The sequence below is a fragment of the Metopolophium dirhodum genome, chromosome 1 (assembly GCF_019925205.1).
Source record: "Metopolophium dirhodum isolate CAU chromosome 1, ASM1992520v1, whole genome shotgun sequence".
Taxonomy (NCBI): Eukaryota; Metazoa; Arthropoda; class Insecta; order Hemiptera; family Aphididae; genus Metopolophium; species Metopolophium dirhodum.
This window is the reverse complement of record NC_083560.1, coordinates 143,673,065-143,688,336: the sequence shown is the minus strand read 5'-3', so window position 1 is coordinate 143,688,336 and position 15,272 is coordinate 143,673,065. Positions and strand designations below refer to the sequence as shown.

The window sequence follows — 15,272 nt, the reverse complement described above, 5'->3', positions numbered from 1 at the left end:
TCATTTTGACGGCCACACCGCTTCGTTGCTTAGTCGTCCACAGGATTTGTATGGCCAGAGCCGCCGTCGTCCTCCTCCACAACCCCGATATCTGGAAAATCAAACGGTTAGAAACGGTGTAAATCGAGCGTTGAGTTCAGACACACTTACCTTCTTCTCAGCTGGACCGCTGTTCTTTTCACTGCGAACGGTGATCGTCCCAACCGTCGCAGTGAACGTGCGTTCCAGCTCGCCCAGGTTACTCTCGATGCCCTCCCGGATGACCGAAAGGCATCGAACCACGTCCTCGTAGTCCGGCAACTGCTTCGCCTGGTCGGTCATGCGCTGGAACAATTCTGCCGGTTGCTGTTTGGTTTTTTTCCGGTACACGAGGTTCAACTTTTGGTCCAAGAGCTTGATCTTCGTTATGGTGGCCATGCATGGTGAAAGATCGAAGCCCTTGGCAAAAGTTGAATCCTCGTGGACGTACGAGTGGATGACGTGGTTGAAGAGTAACCTGAGGTTTTTGAGGTAGTTTATTGAGGTCGCCTTTGTCTGCCCCAACGACTCCCGTCTGAAAAACAAAACAAAGTCGTCATTAACTATAATTCATGTTACACTAATTTAGATAACTAATTACTTGTCGAAGTACTCCATGTACGGCTTGACATCTGTGGACACCAAATCCGACCAGTGCCTTGGCGGGAATCTGGTGTCCACCAAATGCTGGTGTACATGCATCAACACCCGGGAGACGTTTGCCACGTAGTTTTCGGCTGCCATGGACCCATCACCGTGGCTCATTTTCAAAGTGTTCGCAAACATCACGATCAGTGGGTGGTTCGGCGGCAGCTGACGGTTGAGGCCCATGTTTTGAGCCAACATTCTCACGGTTCTGTAACAAAAATCAAGCGATATAAACACTGCATGTCGGACCGGAATCCTTGAATTGAATCCTCAATGAACCAATACTCACGGAAGACACTTGGCGGGACTAGGCTCGGGTGGGACGGCGGTGGTCGACGGTTTCTCGGCTCTGGCTGGAACGAGTGGTGTCTGCGAGACCGGTGGTGTGTTTCCGGTGGCCGATACCGGAGGCTGCGGCTGTGGAACCGGCTGTGCGGCCGGTGGTGGTAAACAACGAGAGTAACGGTCCGCCACATAAACATCGTCGACGTCGTCGACGTTTATTATGTAGTCCCGGAAGGGATTGGCGAAGACGGGGACTCCGGGGAGGTCCCAAGAGCCTCCGTATACCTCCCATGACGCTGAGCCTGCAACGGAAACAAAGGTAAATTAAACGAAATTCTAGGGATTATTTTAATTTCACACAACGTACTGGTAGGCGGTGGTCCTGTATGAGCGGTCATCCCAAAAGGCTCCCACCGTGCGTTTCATAGCCGCCATTGGGATGACCGAGTATGACTTCCTCGACTCAGATGTAATAAAGTCACAGATACGTTTTATATTGTTCTTCTTGGGTTTTCTGATCTTGTCCGAATGTTTATTCGACATGTGGCGACCCAGCTTGTTGCTGGTCGTCATAAATTCGCACATTGGACAATATTTCACTATCTATAAACCACGAACACGAAAGATTGATAAACCGTAAGTACGTGAATCGTCGTGAAAAACTTACCAGAGTATCTTTGTTCAGCGCCAAAGTCTCGGCGCACGTCCGACGCCTTGGTTTGATGTCTTCGTCGTCATCGTCGTTCACGTCCTTCCATTCAACGCGAAATGCCCAAGCGTGATTGTTTTACGAACGCCCGGTATCAGTACGCACTAATTTAGACGGCCCTTTATACGCTTGATAAAACACCTTATAAAAGTTTTGAAAAATGCTTAAAAAATAATTTCAAAAACGGTATACTGTAGATATTGAGGTGCTGAACGATGATAAAACGCTTAAAAAAAATGAATAAAAAGGTAAAACGCCCGAGCGTAAACGTTTAACGCGCGCTCGGTATCAGTACGCGCTATTAAAGGCGGCCTTTAATACTCTTCAAAAAAATCCTAAAAACGCTTAAAAAATAATTTCAAAAACGCTATACTGTAGATAAAGAGGTGCTGAACAATAATAAACGCTTAAAAAAATGAATAATAAAGCGAAATGCCCAAGCGTGATTGTTTTACGCACGCCCGGTATCAGTACGCGCTAATTTAGACGGCCCTTTATACGCTTGATAAAACACCTTATAAAAGTTTTGAAAAATGCTTAAAAAATAAATTCAAAAACGCTATACTGTAGATAATGAGGTGCTGAACAATAATAAAACGCTTAAAGAACTGAATAAAAAAGCAAAACGCCCGAGCGTTAACGTTATACGCGCGCCCGCCATCAGTTCACGCAATTAAAGGCGGCCATTTATACGCTTCAAAAAACACCTAAAAAACGCTGTGTTATGCATTATGTAATGTCCCTACTTACCTCTACAGTCGTGAAATCCGATTACCCGGCAACTCACCCGGAAAATGTAAATGCTGATTTCCACACCACCTTTGAGGTACAGCAATCGGCGCGTTTTTTTTATAGTGGTGTCCCCATGAGGCCTAATCCAAGTTTTCACTGTCGTGATAATAATAACAATAATAAAAATAAACAATAACAATAATAATAATTTATTTTAGCAAAAACAATTAACACAAGTAATGAAAAAAAAAATTTCATGGCAACAATGATTTCACTTTATTTAGTATTTTTCTGCGGTATTTCAAGTTTTTTAAAAAGTAACTGATTTTTCTTTTTTTTGCCATGTCAATCACGGCGTGATCAGTATAATTTAATTTAGTGTATTTTTCAATCGCCATTTCCTCTGCCAGGATCTCTGATCTTCGTACGTACATGGCACCATAGAATTTGTCTCCAAGTTTTTCCACGTAGAACAGATCGATGGTGGCCGACGGGTACTCTTCAAATGCCTGGCAGTCCCGGATCTTGGCCCGCCATTCTTCTGCGTCGAATTTTATGTATGGTTCCAGCGGGAACAGATCTTCAAAACTGAAAATGTAATTAGATTTTTAAACTTCAATTCGTATATCCTGTTACACAAATGTGGTTACTTACTTCTTGTCAACGTATGACTTGACCAACGCCGTGTGGTCAACGGTCTCTATCTGTTTATTCCGCCGAAGCGCTTCGGTGGCGTCGGGCAGACGGTAATACTGGTTTGCCGTTCGATCCGAGTGCTGTAACGCCTGGGCGATTGCCCCAGACGTTACAGCATCGTGATCGCGGCCGGACGTCTCTACCATTTTCCTGAAAATGGAAGCCGTCAGTTTCTGGCCGAATATCTTCGTCACATCGTCGTAAATTTTGACGATCTTCTCGCCGCGGTTCGTGACGAAAAAGTTTGGCCGATCGTATCCCGTTCTTCTCCGCAGGTTGTAGTAACTGTGGATGGTATGCAATTAAATTTTTATAACGGTGATGTTTAAAGTGGCAATGTCATTTAATAATTACCGGTCCAACCACTCCTCCATCTGCTCGTCGAGGACAAGGGTGGCCGGCTCCTTGTCCCCGGTCTTGTGGTCGGCGACCGTTACTACAACCTTGTCCTCTTGGTGGACCCGATTCTCCCACTCTCTTACATTCATTTTGACGGCCACACCGCTTCGTTGCTTAGTCGTCCACAGGATTTGTATGGCCAGAGCCGCCGTCGTCCTCCTCCACAACCCCGATATCTGGAAAATCAAACGGTTAGAAACGGTGTAAATCGAGCGTTGAGTTCAGACACACTTACCTTCTTCTCAGCTGGACCGCTGTTCTTTTCACTGCGAACGGTGATCGTCCCAACCGTCGCAGTGAACGTGCGTTCCAGCTCGCCCAGGTTACTCTCGATGCCCTCCCGGATGACCGAAAGGCATCGAACCACGTCCTCGTAGTCCGGCAACTGCTTCGCCTGGTCGGTCATGCGCTGGAACAATTCTGCCGGTTGCTGTTTGGTTTTTTTCCGGTACACGAGGTTCAACTTTTGGTCCAAGAGCTTGATCTTCGTTATGGTGGCCATGCATGGTGAAAGATCGAAGCCCTTGGCAAAAGTTGAATCCTCGTGGACGTACGAGTGGATGACGTGGTTGAAGAGTAACCTGAGGTTTTTGAGGTAGTTTATTGAGGTCGCCTTTGTCTGCCCCAACGACTCCCGTCTGAAAAACAAAACAAAGTCGTCATTAACTATAATTCATGTTACACTAATTTAGATAACTAATTACTTGTCGAAGTACTCCATGTACGGCTTGACATCTGTGGACACCAAATCCGACCAGTGCCTTGGCGGGAATCTGGTGTCCACCAAATGCTGGTGTACATGCATCAACACCCGGGAGACGTTTGCCACGTAGTTTTCGGCTGCCATGGACCCATCACCGTGGCTCATTTTCAAAGTGTTCGCAAACATCACGATCAGTGGGTGGTTCGGCGGCAGCTGACGGTTGAGGCCCATGTTTTGAGCCAACATTCTCACGGTTCTGTAACAAAAATCAAGCGATATAAACACTGCATGTCGGACCGGAATCCTTGAATTGAATCCTCAATGAACCAATACTCACGGAAGACACTTGGCGGGACTAGGCTCGGGTGGGACGGCGGTGGTCGACGGTTTCTCGGCTCTGGCTGGAACGAGTGGTGTCTGCGAGACCGGTGGTGTGTTTCCGGTGGCCGATACCGGAGGCTGCGGCTGTGGAACCGGCTGTGCGGCCGGTGGTGGTAAACAACGAGAGTAACGGTCCGCCACATAAACATCGTCGACGTCGTCGACGTTTATTATGTAGTCCCGGAAGGGATTGGCGAAGACGGGGACTCCGGGGAGGTCCCAAGAGCCTCCGTATACCTCCCATGACGCTGAGCCTGCAACGGAAACAAAGGTAAATTAAACGAAATTCTAGGGATTATTTTAATTTCACACAACGTACTGGTAGGCGGTGGTCCTGTATGAGCGGTCATCCCAAAAGGCTCCCACCGTGCGTTTCATAGCCGCCATTGGGATGACCGAGTATGACTTCCTCGACTCAGATGTAATAAAGTCACAGATACGTTTTATATTGTTCTTCTTGGGTTTTCTGATCTTGTCCGAATGTTTATTCGACATGTGGCGACCCAGCTTGTTGCTGGTCGTCATAAATTCGCACATTGGACAATATTTCACTATCTATAAACCACGAACACGAAAGATTGATAAACCGTAAGTACGTGAATCGTCGTGAAAAACTTACCAGAGTATCTTTGTTCAGCGCCAAAGTCTCGGCGCACGTCCGACGCCTTGGTTTGATGTCTTCGTCGTCATCGTCGTTCACGTCCTTCCATTCAACGTCGTCGACTCTGAGCGGAGACAACAAGCCAATTTGTTCGGACGGGATGGGCGACTTCTGCAACCCTGAGGGTCCGGCTACGGGCGACTTCTGCAACCCCGAAGGCCCGGCTACAGGTGGTGTCAACACGGGCTTATCTAAACCGTCGTCGTCCGTAAATTTGTATGGGTCCGGGGAAGGTGAAGGCGTAAAAAAAACACCTTCAACGGTCAAACGATCGGGACCTGGAAATCGATATCAAAAGTTACTTGCAGTCAACAATAAAAATGATATTTATAATAACTCACGGCTAGGGGAAGAGACACTGACTACGAGAGTGTCGTTGCCGTCGACAACCAGCGGTTCAAATACTGGAGACTTAAATCCTATGAAGCTTTCGGCAAAGCTGCTGTTTCTGCTCTCTTCAGATGCTGGAATTGAAACAGAATTGATTACTATCACAAAAACATCAAATATGACAAACCTCAATTAATAGTAATACTCACGGTTGTACGGGTGCAGGCGATTTGGGTGCCTTTGCACTTCTATTATCCTGTCCATCAACTTCACCTTCCTAGGATTTCGCATCGAGTTGTCTACTGTAAAGGAACGGGATTAATTTTACTAAAATCACAGACAAACAAAAACTAGAAAAATCAATTACACAACATTAACTTACTCTTAGAAGTGATCGCCTCGTCGATCTTGACTTTGACCGGCGGTTCACCTTCGTCACTCGACGACGATGACGGCACGATCAAAGGCTGCTTCGGTGGTTCGTCGTCAATTGACAACGATGACGGCTCGACCAAAGGCAGCTTTGGTTCACAATTGTCAATTGACGACTCGATCACGGCCACCTTCGGTGGTTCGTCGTCCGTAGATGAAAATGAAGTTGACATAATCGCTGTAGGGGCCGAGTAGGCGACTGGACGGGAGTAAACGAACGGCTTTATTTCCACTACCGGAGCATCGGTCTGCGGGCGTGGAAAAAACTTCAGCGGCAAGCTAACCTTAAGGGAAATGTGTTCACCAACGGTTGTTGGATTGTCTGAAATACAAATTATCGAACGTAAGGAATAGGTAAATTTAATGTATTAAGTTATATATTATTATAATTACCATGGGTGGTTGTACAGCTCTGGGCTGAGAAGGCCGGTGGTACAGGATAATCCAATGAAATCTTAGCGTCCTCTTTGTGGAGAGCCAGAGCTTTCCGAAACGTCGTCTTGGCGACTTCGGTCTCCCTCACAGCTCTCCCAATGGACATGCCATCCATCACAAGTTGCACGACCCTCGAAAGTTCTACGTTGTCACCTCATTTGGTGTAGGAAAGTTTCGCCATTTTAGGCACAATCTTCTCGCGAATAAGGTGCTGACGGAGCGTGGTTTCAGGAATGCCGTAGCGACGTGCGGCTTCGTCGAGGGTGAAGATACCCTCCTTTACTGCAAATGTCGCTTTGTACATTCTACAAAAAAAAAAAAAAACACAATGATGGGAATGACATAGAAAATAAAACACTCGAAAAACGCAAAAAAAAATTTTAAAACACAATATGGTTGTAATGGTGCTATTAAACGCTTAAAAAACGCTTAAAAATAAATTCAAAAGCACTACACTGTAGATAATGAGGTGCTGAACAATAGTATAATACTTAAAAAAATGAATAAAAAAGCGAATTGCGCCTGGCATCAGTACGCGATAATACAGACGGCCTTTACGCTTCACAAAACACCTAATAAAACTCTTTAAAAATACTTATTAAATCACAATAAAAAATCTCAATTCACTTGCTTTATATCTCCTAACATCCTGTATCAATCTAGTTTTCCGTGGAAAATCAATAGGAATGAATTGTTTAATGTTCAGTAATGAATTACTTAATATGTTTATATTACGGCCTTGAATACGTGTTTGTACTGGCCCAGTATGTAACCAAAGTAAAATAAGTTTTTTGACAACCCCCAGGGCCACAAGATGCATGTAATCAAGGGGAAACATGGTAACAATATCTAAACCTGGAACTTCAATGAGCCTTGATAGGGTATTCCCAATATGGTGTTCTTCGAATGCTTTACTTGCATATGATTCATGAGTTCTTTTAGTAGAAAAATTGCAATATGGATAACAGACACGATTTAGATAATGTTCTCCAACTTGAATACAACGAGTGCAAGATAAAAATCCAGAATGACCCTTTAATTTTAGTATAAACGCCTTAGCAGGGCTATCACATATAAAAGCACCAAATGATACTTTCATATTACAGTTATTCAAACTAATACCATTGGTAACAAGTTCTTTAGCTTCTGATATAAAATCAACAAGAAAATCATTGCTGTCCTTAGGTTTAGTATAGTCATGGTAAATACTTACAGGAAAAACTGTTTTAGTTGTATCATTACTTATATATGCCAAAATGGGCCACAACTGACTATTGCTACTTTTAGCTATGGGTAATCCATCGATACCAATTATAATTTTAATTTCCGTCATATTAGAGGATGCATGTTGAATTATTCCTGATGCTAGTCCAAAATGGTAATATTGACCAGGTTCAACAATACGAATACTTGGTATTAACCGTGGAGTAGCTAACAATGTCCGAGTATCCCAAGGCAGCTCATTGGTATTAATTATTTCCCTTTGTTTCATCAAATACAATTATTTACTTGCAGTGCTTTGGGGAACATTGCACTCAATTATCCATTTACCTAAATCATCTTTAATACTACTACCACTTATACTATAAGTACTTTCTTTAGTATAACTAGAAGGTATTTTTATTGAATTATTATTATACTGATCTGCATTAGATAAATTACAGTTTTCATTGACATTGATTCTACAATATTTGGAACATTATGAAATGAAGAAATGGAAGTTTCCTGTATAGATTGAGAATTTTTTTCTGTGCTAGTTGAAGGGATATAAAGCGAATTGACAAATAGGCCTGAGAAGGCCGGTAGTACAGGATAATCCAATGAAATCTTAGCGTCCTCTTTGTGGAGAGCCAGAGCTTTCCGAAGCGTCGTCTTGGCGACTTGGGTCTCCCTCACAGCTCTCCCAATGGACATGCCATCCATCACAAGTTGCACGGCCCTCGAAAGTTCTACGTTGTCACCTCTTTTGGTGTAGGAACGTTTCGCCCTTTTAGGCACAATCTTCTCGCGAATAAGGTGCTGACGGAGCGTGGTTTCAGGAATGCCGTAGCGACGTGCGGCTTCGTCGAGGGTGAAGATACCCTCCTTTACTGCAAATGTCGCTTTGTCCATTCTACAAAAAAAAAAAAAAACCCAATGATGGGAATGACATAGAAAATAAAACACTCGAAAAACGCAAAAAAAAATTTTAAAACACAATATGGTTGTAATGGTGCTATTAAACGCTTAAAAAACGCTTAAAAAATAAATTAAAAAGCACTACACTGTAGATAATGAGGTGCTGAACAATAGTATAATACTTAAAAAAATGAATAAAAAAGCGAAATGCCCGAACGTGAATGTTAAACGCGAGCCCGGTATCAGTACGCGCTAATTTAGACGGCCCTTCAAACGCTTCATAAAACACCTAATAAAACTCTATAAAAATTGTTAAAAAAGAAATTCAAAAACACTATACTGTAGATAAAGAGGTTCTGAACAATAATAAAACACTTCAAAAAATGAATAAAAAATTTAAACGACCGAGCGTGAATAATATACAAGCGCCCGGCATCAGTACGCGCAAATAAAGGCGGCCCTTTATACACTTCAAAAAATTTCTAAAAAAAAGCTTAAAAAATAAATTCAAAAACGCTATACTGTTGATAAAGAGGTGCTGAACAATAATAAAACGCTTAAAAAAATTAATAAAAAAGCAAAACGCCTGAGCGTGAATAATATACAAGCGGCCGGCATCAGTACGCGCTATTAAAGGCGGCCAATTATACGCTTCAAAAAATTTCCTAAAAACGCTTAAAAAATAATTTCAAAAACGCTATACTGTAGATAAAGAGGTGCTGAACAATAATAAACGCTTAAAAAAATGAATAATAAAGCGAAATGCCCAAGCGTGATTGTTTTACGCACGCCCGGTATCAGTACGCGCTAATTTAGACGGCCCTTTATACGCTTGATAAAACACCTTATAAAAGTTTTGAAAAATGCTTAAAAAATAATTTCAAAAACGGTATACTGTAGATATTGAGGTGCCGAACGATGATAAAACGCTTAAAAAAATGAATAAAAAGGTAAAACGCCCGAGCGTAAACGTTTAACGCGCGCTCGGTATCAGTACGCGCTTTTATAGGCGGCCTTTTATACTCTTCAAAAAAATCCTAAAAACGCCTAAAAAATAATTTAAAAAATGCTATACTGTAGATAAACAGGTGCTGAACAATAATTAAACGCTTAAAAAACTGAATAAAAAATTTAAACAACCGAGCCTGAATAATATACGCGGGCCCGGCATCAGTACGTGCTATTAAAGGCGGCCCTTTATACGCTTCAAAAACAACTTAAAAAACACATAAAAAAGGCTTAAAAAATAAATTCAAAAACGCTATACTGTAGATAATGAGGTGCTGAACAATAATAAAACGCTTAAAGAACTGAATAAAAAAGCAAAACGCCCGAGCGTTAACGTTATACGCGCGCCCGCCATCAGTTCACGCAATTAAAGGCGGCCATTTATACGCTTCAAAAAACACCTAAAAAACGCTGTGTTATGCATTATGTAATGTCCCTACTTACCTCTACAGTCGTGAAATCCGATTACCCGGCAACTCACCCGGAAAATGTAAATGCTGATTTCCACACCACCTTTGAGGTACAGCAATAGGCGCGTTTTTTTTATAGTGGTGTCCCCATGAGGCCTAATCCAAGTTTTCACTGTCGTGATAATAATAACAATAATAAAAATAAACAATAACAATAATAATAATTTATTTTAGCAAAAACAATTAACACAAGTAATGAAAAAAAAAATTTCATGGCAACAATGATTTCACTTTATTTAGTATTTTTCTGCGGTATTTCAAGTTTTTTAAAAAGTAACTGATTTTTCTTTTTTTTGCCATGTCAATCACGGCGTGATCAGTATAATTTAATTTAGTGTATTTTTCAATCGCCATTTCCTCTGCCAGGATCTCTGATCTTCGTACGTACATGGCACCATAGAATTTGTCTCCAAGTTTTTCCACGTAGAACAGATCGATGGTGGCCGACGGGTACTCTTCAAATGCCTGGCAGTCCCGGATCTTGGCCCGCCATTCTTCTGCGTCGAATTTTATGTATGGTTCCAGCGGGAACAGATCTTCAAAACTGAAAATGTAATTAGATTTTTAAACTTCAATTCGTATATCCTGTTACACAAATGTGGTTACTTACTTCTTGTCAACGTATGACTTGACCAACGCCGTGTGGTCAACGGTCTCTATCTGTTTATTCCGCCGAAGCGCTTCGGTGGCGTCGGGCAGACGGTAATACTGGTTTGCCGTTCGATCCGAGTGCTGTAACGCCTGGGCGATTGCCCCAGACGTTACAGCATCGTGATCGCGGCCGGACGTCTCTACCATTTTCCTGAAAATGGAAGCCGTCAGTTTCTGGCCGAATATCTTCGTCACATCGTCGTAAATTTTGACGATCTTCTCGCCGCGGTTCGTGACGAAAAAGTTTGGCCGATCGTATCCCGTTCTTCTCCGCAGGTTGTAGTAACTGTGGATGGTATGCAATTAAATTTTTATAACGGTGATGTTTAAAGTGGCAATGTCATTTAATAATTACCGGTCCAACCACTCCTCCATCTGCTCGTCGAGGACAAGGGTGGCCGGCTCCTTGTCCCCGGTCTTGTGGTCGGCGACCGTTACTACAACCTTGTCCTCTTGGTGGACCCGATTCTCCCACTCTCTTACATTCATTTTGACGGCCACACCGCTTCGTTGCTTAGTCGTCCACAGGATTTGTATGGCCAGAGCCGCCGTCGTCCTCCTCCACAACCCCGATATCTGGAAAATCAAACGGTTAGAAACGGTGTAAATCGAGCGTTGAGTTCAGACACACTTACCTTCTTCTCAGCTGGACCGCTGTTCTTTTCACTGCGAACGGTGATCGTCCCAACCGTCGCAGTGAACGTGCGTTCCAGCTCGCCCAGGTTACTCTCGATGCCCTCCCGGATGACCGAAAGGCATCGAACCACGTCCTCGTAGTCCGGCAACTGCTTCGCCTGGTCGGTCATGCGCTGGAACAATTCTGCCGGTTGCTGTTTGGTTTTTTTCCGGTACACGAGGTTCAACTTTTGGTCCAAGAGCTTGATCTTCGTTATGGTGGCCATGCATGGTGAAAGATCGAAGCCCTTGGCAAAAGTTGAATCCTCGTGGACGTACGAGTGGATGACGTGGTTGAAGAGTAACCTGAGGTTTTTGAGGTAGTTTATTGAGGTCGCCTTTGTCTGCCCCAACGACTCCCGTCTGAAAAACAAAACAAAGTCGTCATTAACTATAATTCATGTTACACTAATTTAGATAACTAATTACTTGTCGAAGTACTCCATGTACGGCTTGACATCTGTGGACACCAAATCCGACCAGTGCCTTGGCGGGAATCTGGTGTCCACCAAATGCTGGTGTACATGCATCAACACCCGGGAGACGTTTGCCACGTAGTTTTCGGCTGCCATGGACCCATCACCGTGGCTCATTTTCAAAGTGTTCGCAAACATCACGATCAGTGGGTGGTTCGGCGGCAGCTGACGGTTGAGGCCCATGTTTTGAGCCAACATTCTCACGGTTCTGTAACAAAAATCAAGCGATATAAACACTGCATGTCGGACCGGAATCCTTGAATTGAATCCTCAATGAACCAATACTCACGGAAGACACTTGGCGGGACTAGGCTCGGGTGGGACGGCGGTGGTCGACGGTTTCTCGGCTCTGGCTGGAACGAGTGGTGTCTGCGAGACCGGTGGTGTGTTTCCGGTGGCCGATACCGGAGGCTGCGGCTGTGGAACCGGCTGTGCGGCCGGTGGTGGTAAACAACGAGAGTAACGGTCCGCCACATAAACATCGTCGACGTCGTCGACGTTTATTATGTAGTCCCGGAAGGGATTGGCGAAGACGGGGACTCCGGGGAGGTCCCAAGAGCCTCCGTATACCTCCCATGACGCTGAGCCTGCAACGGAAACAAAGGTAAATTAAACGAAATTCTAGGGATTATTTTAATTTCACACAACGTACTGGTAGGCGGTGGTCCTGTATGAGCGGTCATCCCAAAAGGCTCCCACCGTGCGTTTCATAGCCGCCATTGGGATGACCGAGTATGACTTCCTCGACTCAGATGTAATAAAGTCACAGATACGTTTTATATTGTTCTTCTTGGGTTTTCTGATCTTGTCCGAATGTTTATTCGACATGTGGCGACCCAGCTTGTTGCTGGTCGTCATAAATTCGCACATTGGACAATATTTCACTATCTATAAACCACGAACACGAAAGATTGATAAACCGTAAGTACGTGAATCGTCGTGAAAAACTTACCAGAGTATCTTTGTTCAGCGCCAAAGTCTCGGCGCACGTCCGACGCCTTGGTTTGATGTCTTCGTCGTCATCGTCGTTCACGTCCTTCCATTCAACGTCGTCGACTCTGAGCGGAGACAACAAGCCAATTTGTTCGGACGGGATGGGCGACTTCTGCAACCCTGAGGGTCCGGCTACGGGCGACTTCTGCAACCCCGAAGGCCCGGCTACAGGTGGTGTCAACACGGGCTTATCTAAACCGTCGTCGTCCGTAAATTTGTATGGGTCCGGGGAAGGTGAAGGCGTAAAAAAAACACCTTCAACGGTCAAACGATCGGGACCTGGAAATCGATATCAAAAGTTACTTGCAGTCAACAATAAAAATGATATTTATAATAACTCACGGCTAGGGGAAGAGACACTGACTACGAGAGTGTCGTTGCCGTCGACAACCAGCGGTTCAAATACTGGAGACTTAAATCCTATGAAGCTTTCGGCAAAGCTGCTGTTTCTGCTCTCTTCAGATGCTGGAATTGAAACAGAATTGATTACTATCACAAAAACATCAAATATGACAAACCTCAATTAATAGTAATACTCACGGTTGTACGGGTGCAGGCGATTTGGGTGCCTTTGCACTTCTATTATCCTGTCCATCAACTTCACCTTCCTAGGATTTCGCATCGAGTTGTCTACTGTAAAGGAACGGGATTAATTTTACTAAAATCACAGACAAACAAAAACTAGAAAAATCAATTACACAACATTAACTTACTCTTAGAAGTGATCGCCTCGTCGATCTTGACTTTGACCGGCGGTTCACCTTCGTCACTCGACGACGATGACGGCACGATCAAAGGCTGCTTCGGTGGTTCGTCGTCAATTGACAACGATGACGGCTCGACCAAAGGCAGCTTTGGTTCACAATTGTCAATTGACGACTCGATCACGGCCACCTTCGGTGGTTCGTCGTCCGTAGATGAAAATGAAGTTGACATAATCGCTGTAGGGGCCGAGTAGGCGACTGGACGGGAGTAAACGAACGGCTTTATTTCCACTACCGGAGCATCGGTCTGCGGGCGTGGAAAAAACTTCAGCGGCAAGCTAACCTTAAGGGAAATGTGTTCACCAACGGTTGTTGGATTGTCTGAAATACAAATTATCGAACGTAAGGAATAGGTAAATTTAATGTATTAAGTTATATATTATTATAATTACCATGGGTGGTTGTACAGCTCTGGGCTGAGAAGGCCGGTGGTACAGGATAATCCAATGAAATCTTAGCGTCCTCTTTGTGGAGAGCCAGAGCTTTCCGAAACGTCGTCTTGGCGACTTCGGTCTCCCTCACAGCTCTCCCAATGGACATGCCATCCATCACAAGTTGCACGACCCTCGAAAGTTCTACGTTGTCACCTCATTTGGTGTAGGAAAGTTTCGCCCTTTTAGGCACAATCTTCTCGCGAATAAGGTGCTGACGGAGCGTGGTTTCAGGAATGCCGTAGCGACGTGCGGCTTCGTCGAGGGTGAAGATACCCTCCTTTACTGCAAATGTCGCTTTGTACATTCTACAAAAAAAAAAAAAAAACACAATGATGGGAATGACATAGAAAATAAAACACTCGAAAAACGCAAAAAAAAATTTTAAAACACAATATGGTTGTAATGGTGCTATTAAACGCTTAAAAAACGCTTAAAAAATAAATTCAAAAGCACTACACTGTAGATAATGAGGTGCTGAACAATAGTATAATACTTAAAAAAATGAATAAAAAAGCGAATTGCGCCTGGCATCAGTACGCGATAATACAGACGGCCCATTATACGCTTCACAAAACAACTTAAAAATCGCTTAAAAATAAATTCAAAAACGCTGTACTGTAGATAAAGTGGTGCTGAACAATAATAAAATACTTAAAAAAATGAATAAAAAAGCGAAACGCCCGAGCGTAAACGTTCAACGCGCGCCCGGCAACAGTACGCGCTAATACAGACGGCCCTTACGCTTCACAAAACACCTAATAAAACTCTTTAAAAATACTTATTAAAACACAATAAAAAATCTCAATTCACTTGCTTTATATCTCCTAACATCCTGTATCAATCTAGTTTTCCGTGGAAAATCAATAGGAATGAATTGTTTAATGTTCAGTAATGTATTAAGTTATATATTATTATAATTACCATGGGTGGTTGTACAGCCACCCATGACGTCAACTTTTTTAGCGGTTCCGAGTTCAGGATATTCAAAAGTTTCAAAAGATCTAAAAGGAATAAACAAACTTTTTCTTTTTCTATAAGTTTCAATCATTTTAACCTTTCTTCATCGTCAACAGTTATATGTGGAACCATCCAGGCTATTTTATTTAAAACGACTTTACCTTCAGAAGCAGTTACACCAGTTTTTAAACTTAAAGCATTTAAATCGCTATGACTTCGAGTTAATATTAATTCCAATCTAGAATTCACTAATATTCTTTTATAATCTTCAAACAAACCTAACCAATATTTCAATGG

At 43.3% G+C, this 15,272-nt stretch overlaps 3 protein-coding genes across 3 annotated transcripts; all 3 read right to left on the bottom strand.

Moving 5' to 3' along the window:
- Positions 1-29: 29 nt before the first annotated feature.
- Positions 30-3,462, bottom strand: LOC132933031 (uncharacterized). Its single transcript, XM_060999368.1, has 9 exons — positions 3,443-3,462; positions 3,047-3,373; positions 2,734-2,980; positions 1,619-1,702; positions 1,440-1,554; positions 956-1,253; positions 620-874; positions 147-553; positions 30-91 (listed from the first exon to the last, which is right to left on the bottom strand). The coding sequence occupies exons 1-9, from the start codon at positions 3,460-3,462 to the stop codon at positions 30-32; spliced, it is 1,815 nt and encodes a 604-aa protein (XP_060855351.1).
- Positions 3,463-7,027: 3,565 nt separating this feature from the next.
- On the bottom strand, positions 7,028-7,921 carry LOC132933030 (uncharacterized). Its single transcript, XM_060999367.1, has one exon. The coding sequence runs from the start codon at positions 7,919-7,921 to the stop codon at positions 7,028-7,030; it is 894 nt and encodes a 297-aa protein (XP_060855350.1).
- Positions 7,922-8,049: 128 nt separating this feature from the next.
- On the bottom strand, positions 8,050-11,051 carry LOC132933029 (uncharacterized). The gene is made up of 4 exons (XM_060999366.1): positions 11,032-11,051; positions 10,636-10,962; positions 10,414-10,569; positions 8,050-8,542 (listed from the first exon to the last, which is right to left on the bottom strand). Exons 1-4 carry the CDS (start codon positions 11,049-11,051, stop codon positions 8,050-8,052), a joined length of 996 nt encoding a protein of 331 aa, XP_060855349.1.
- Between the last annotated feature and the right edge of the window lie 4,221 nt (positions 11,052-15,272).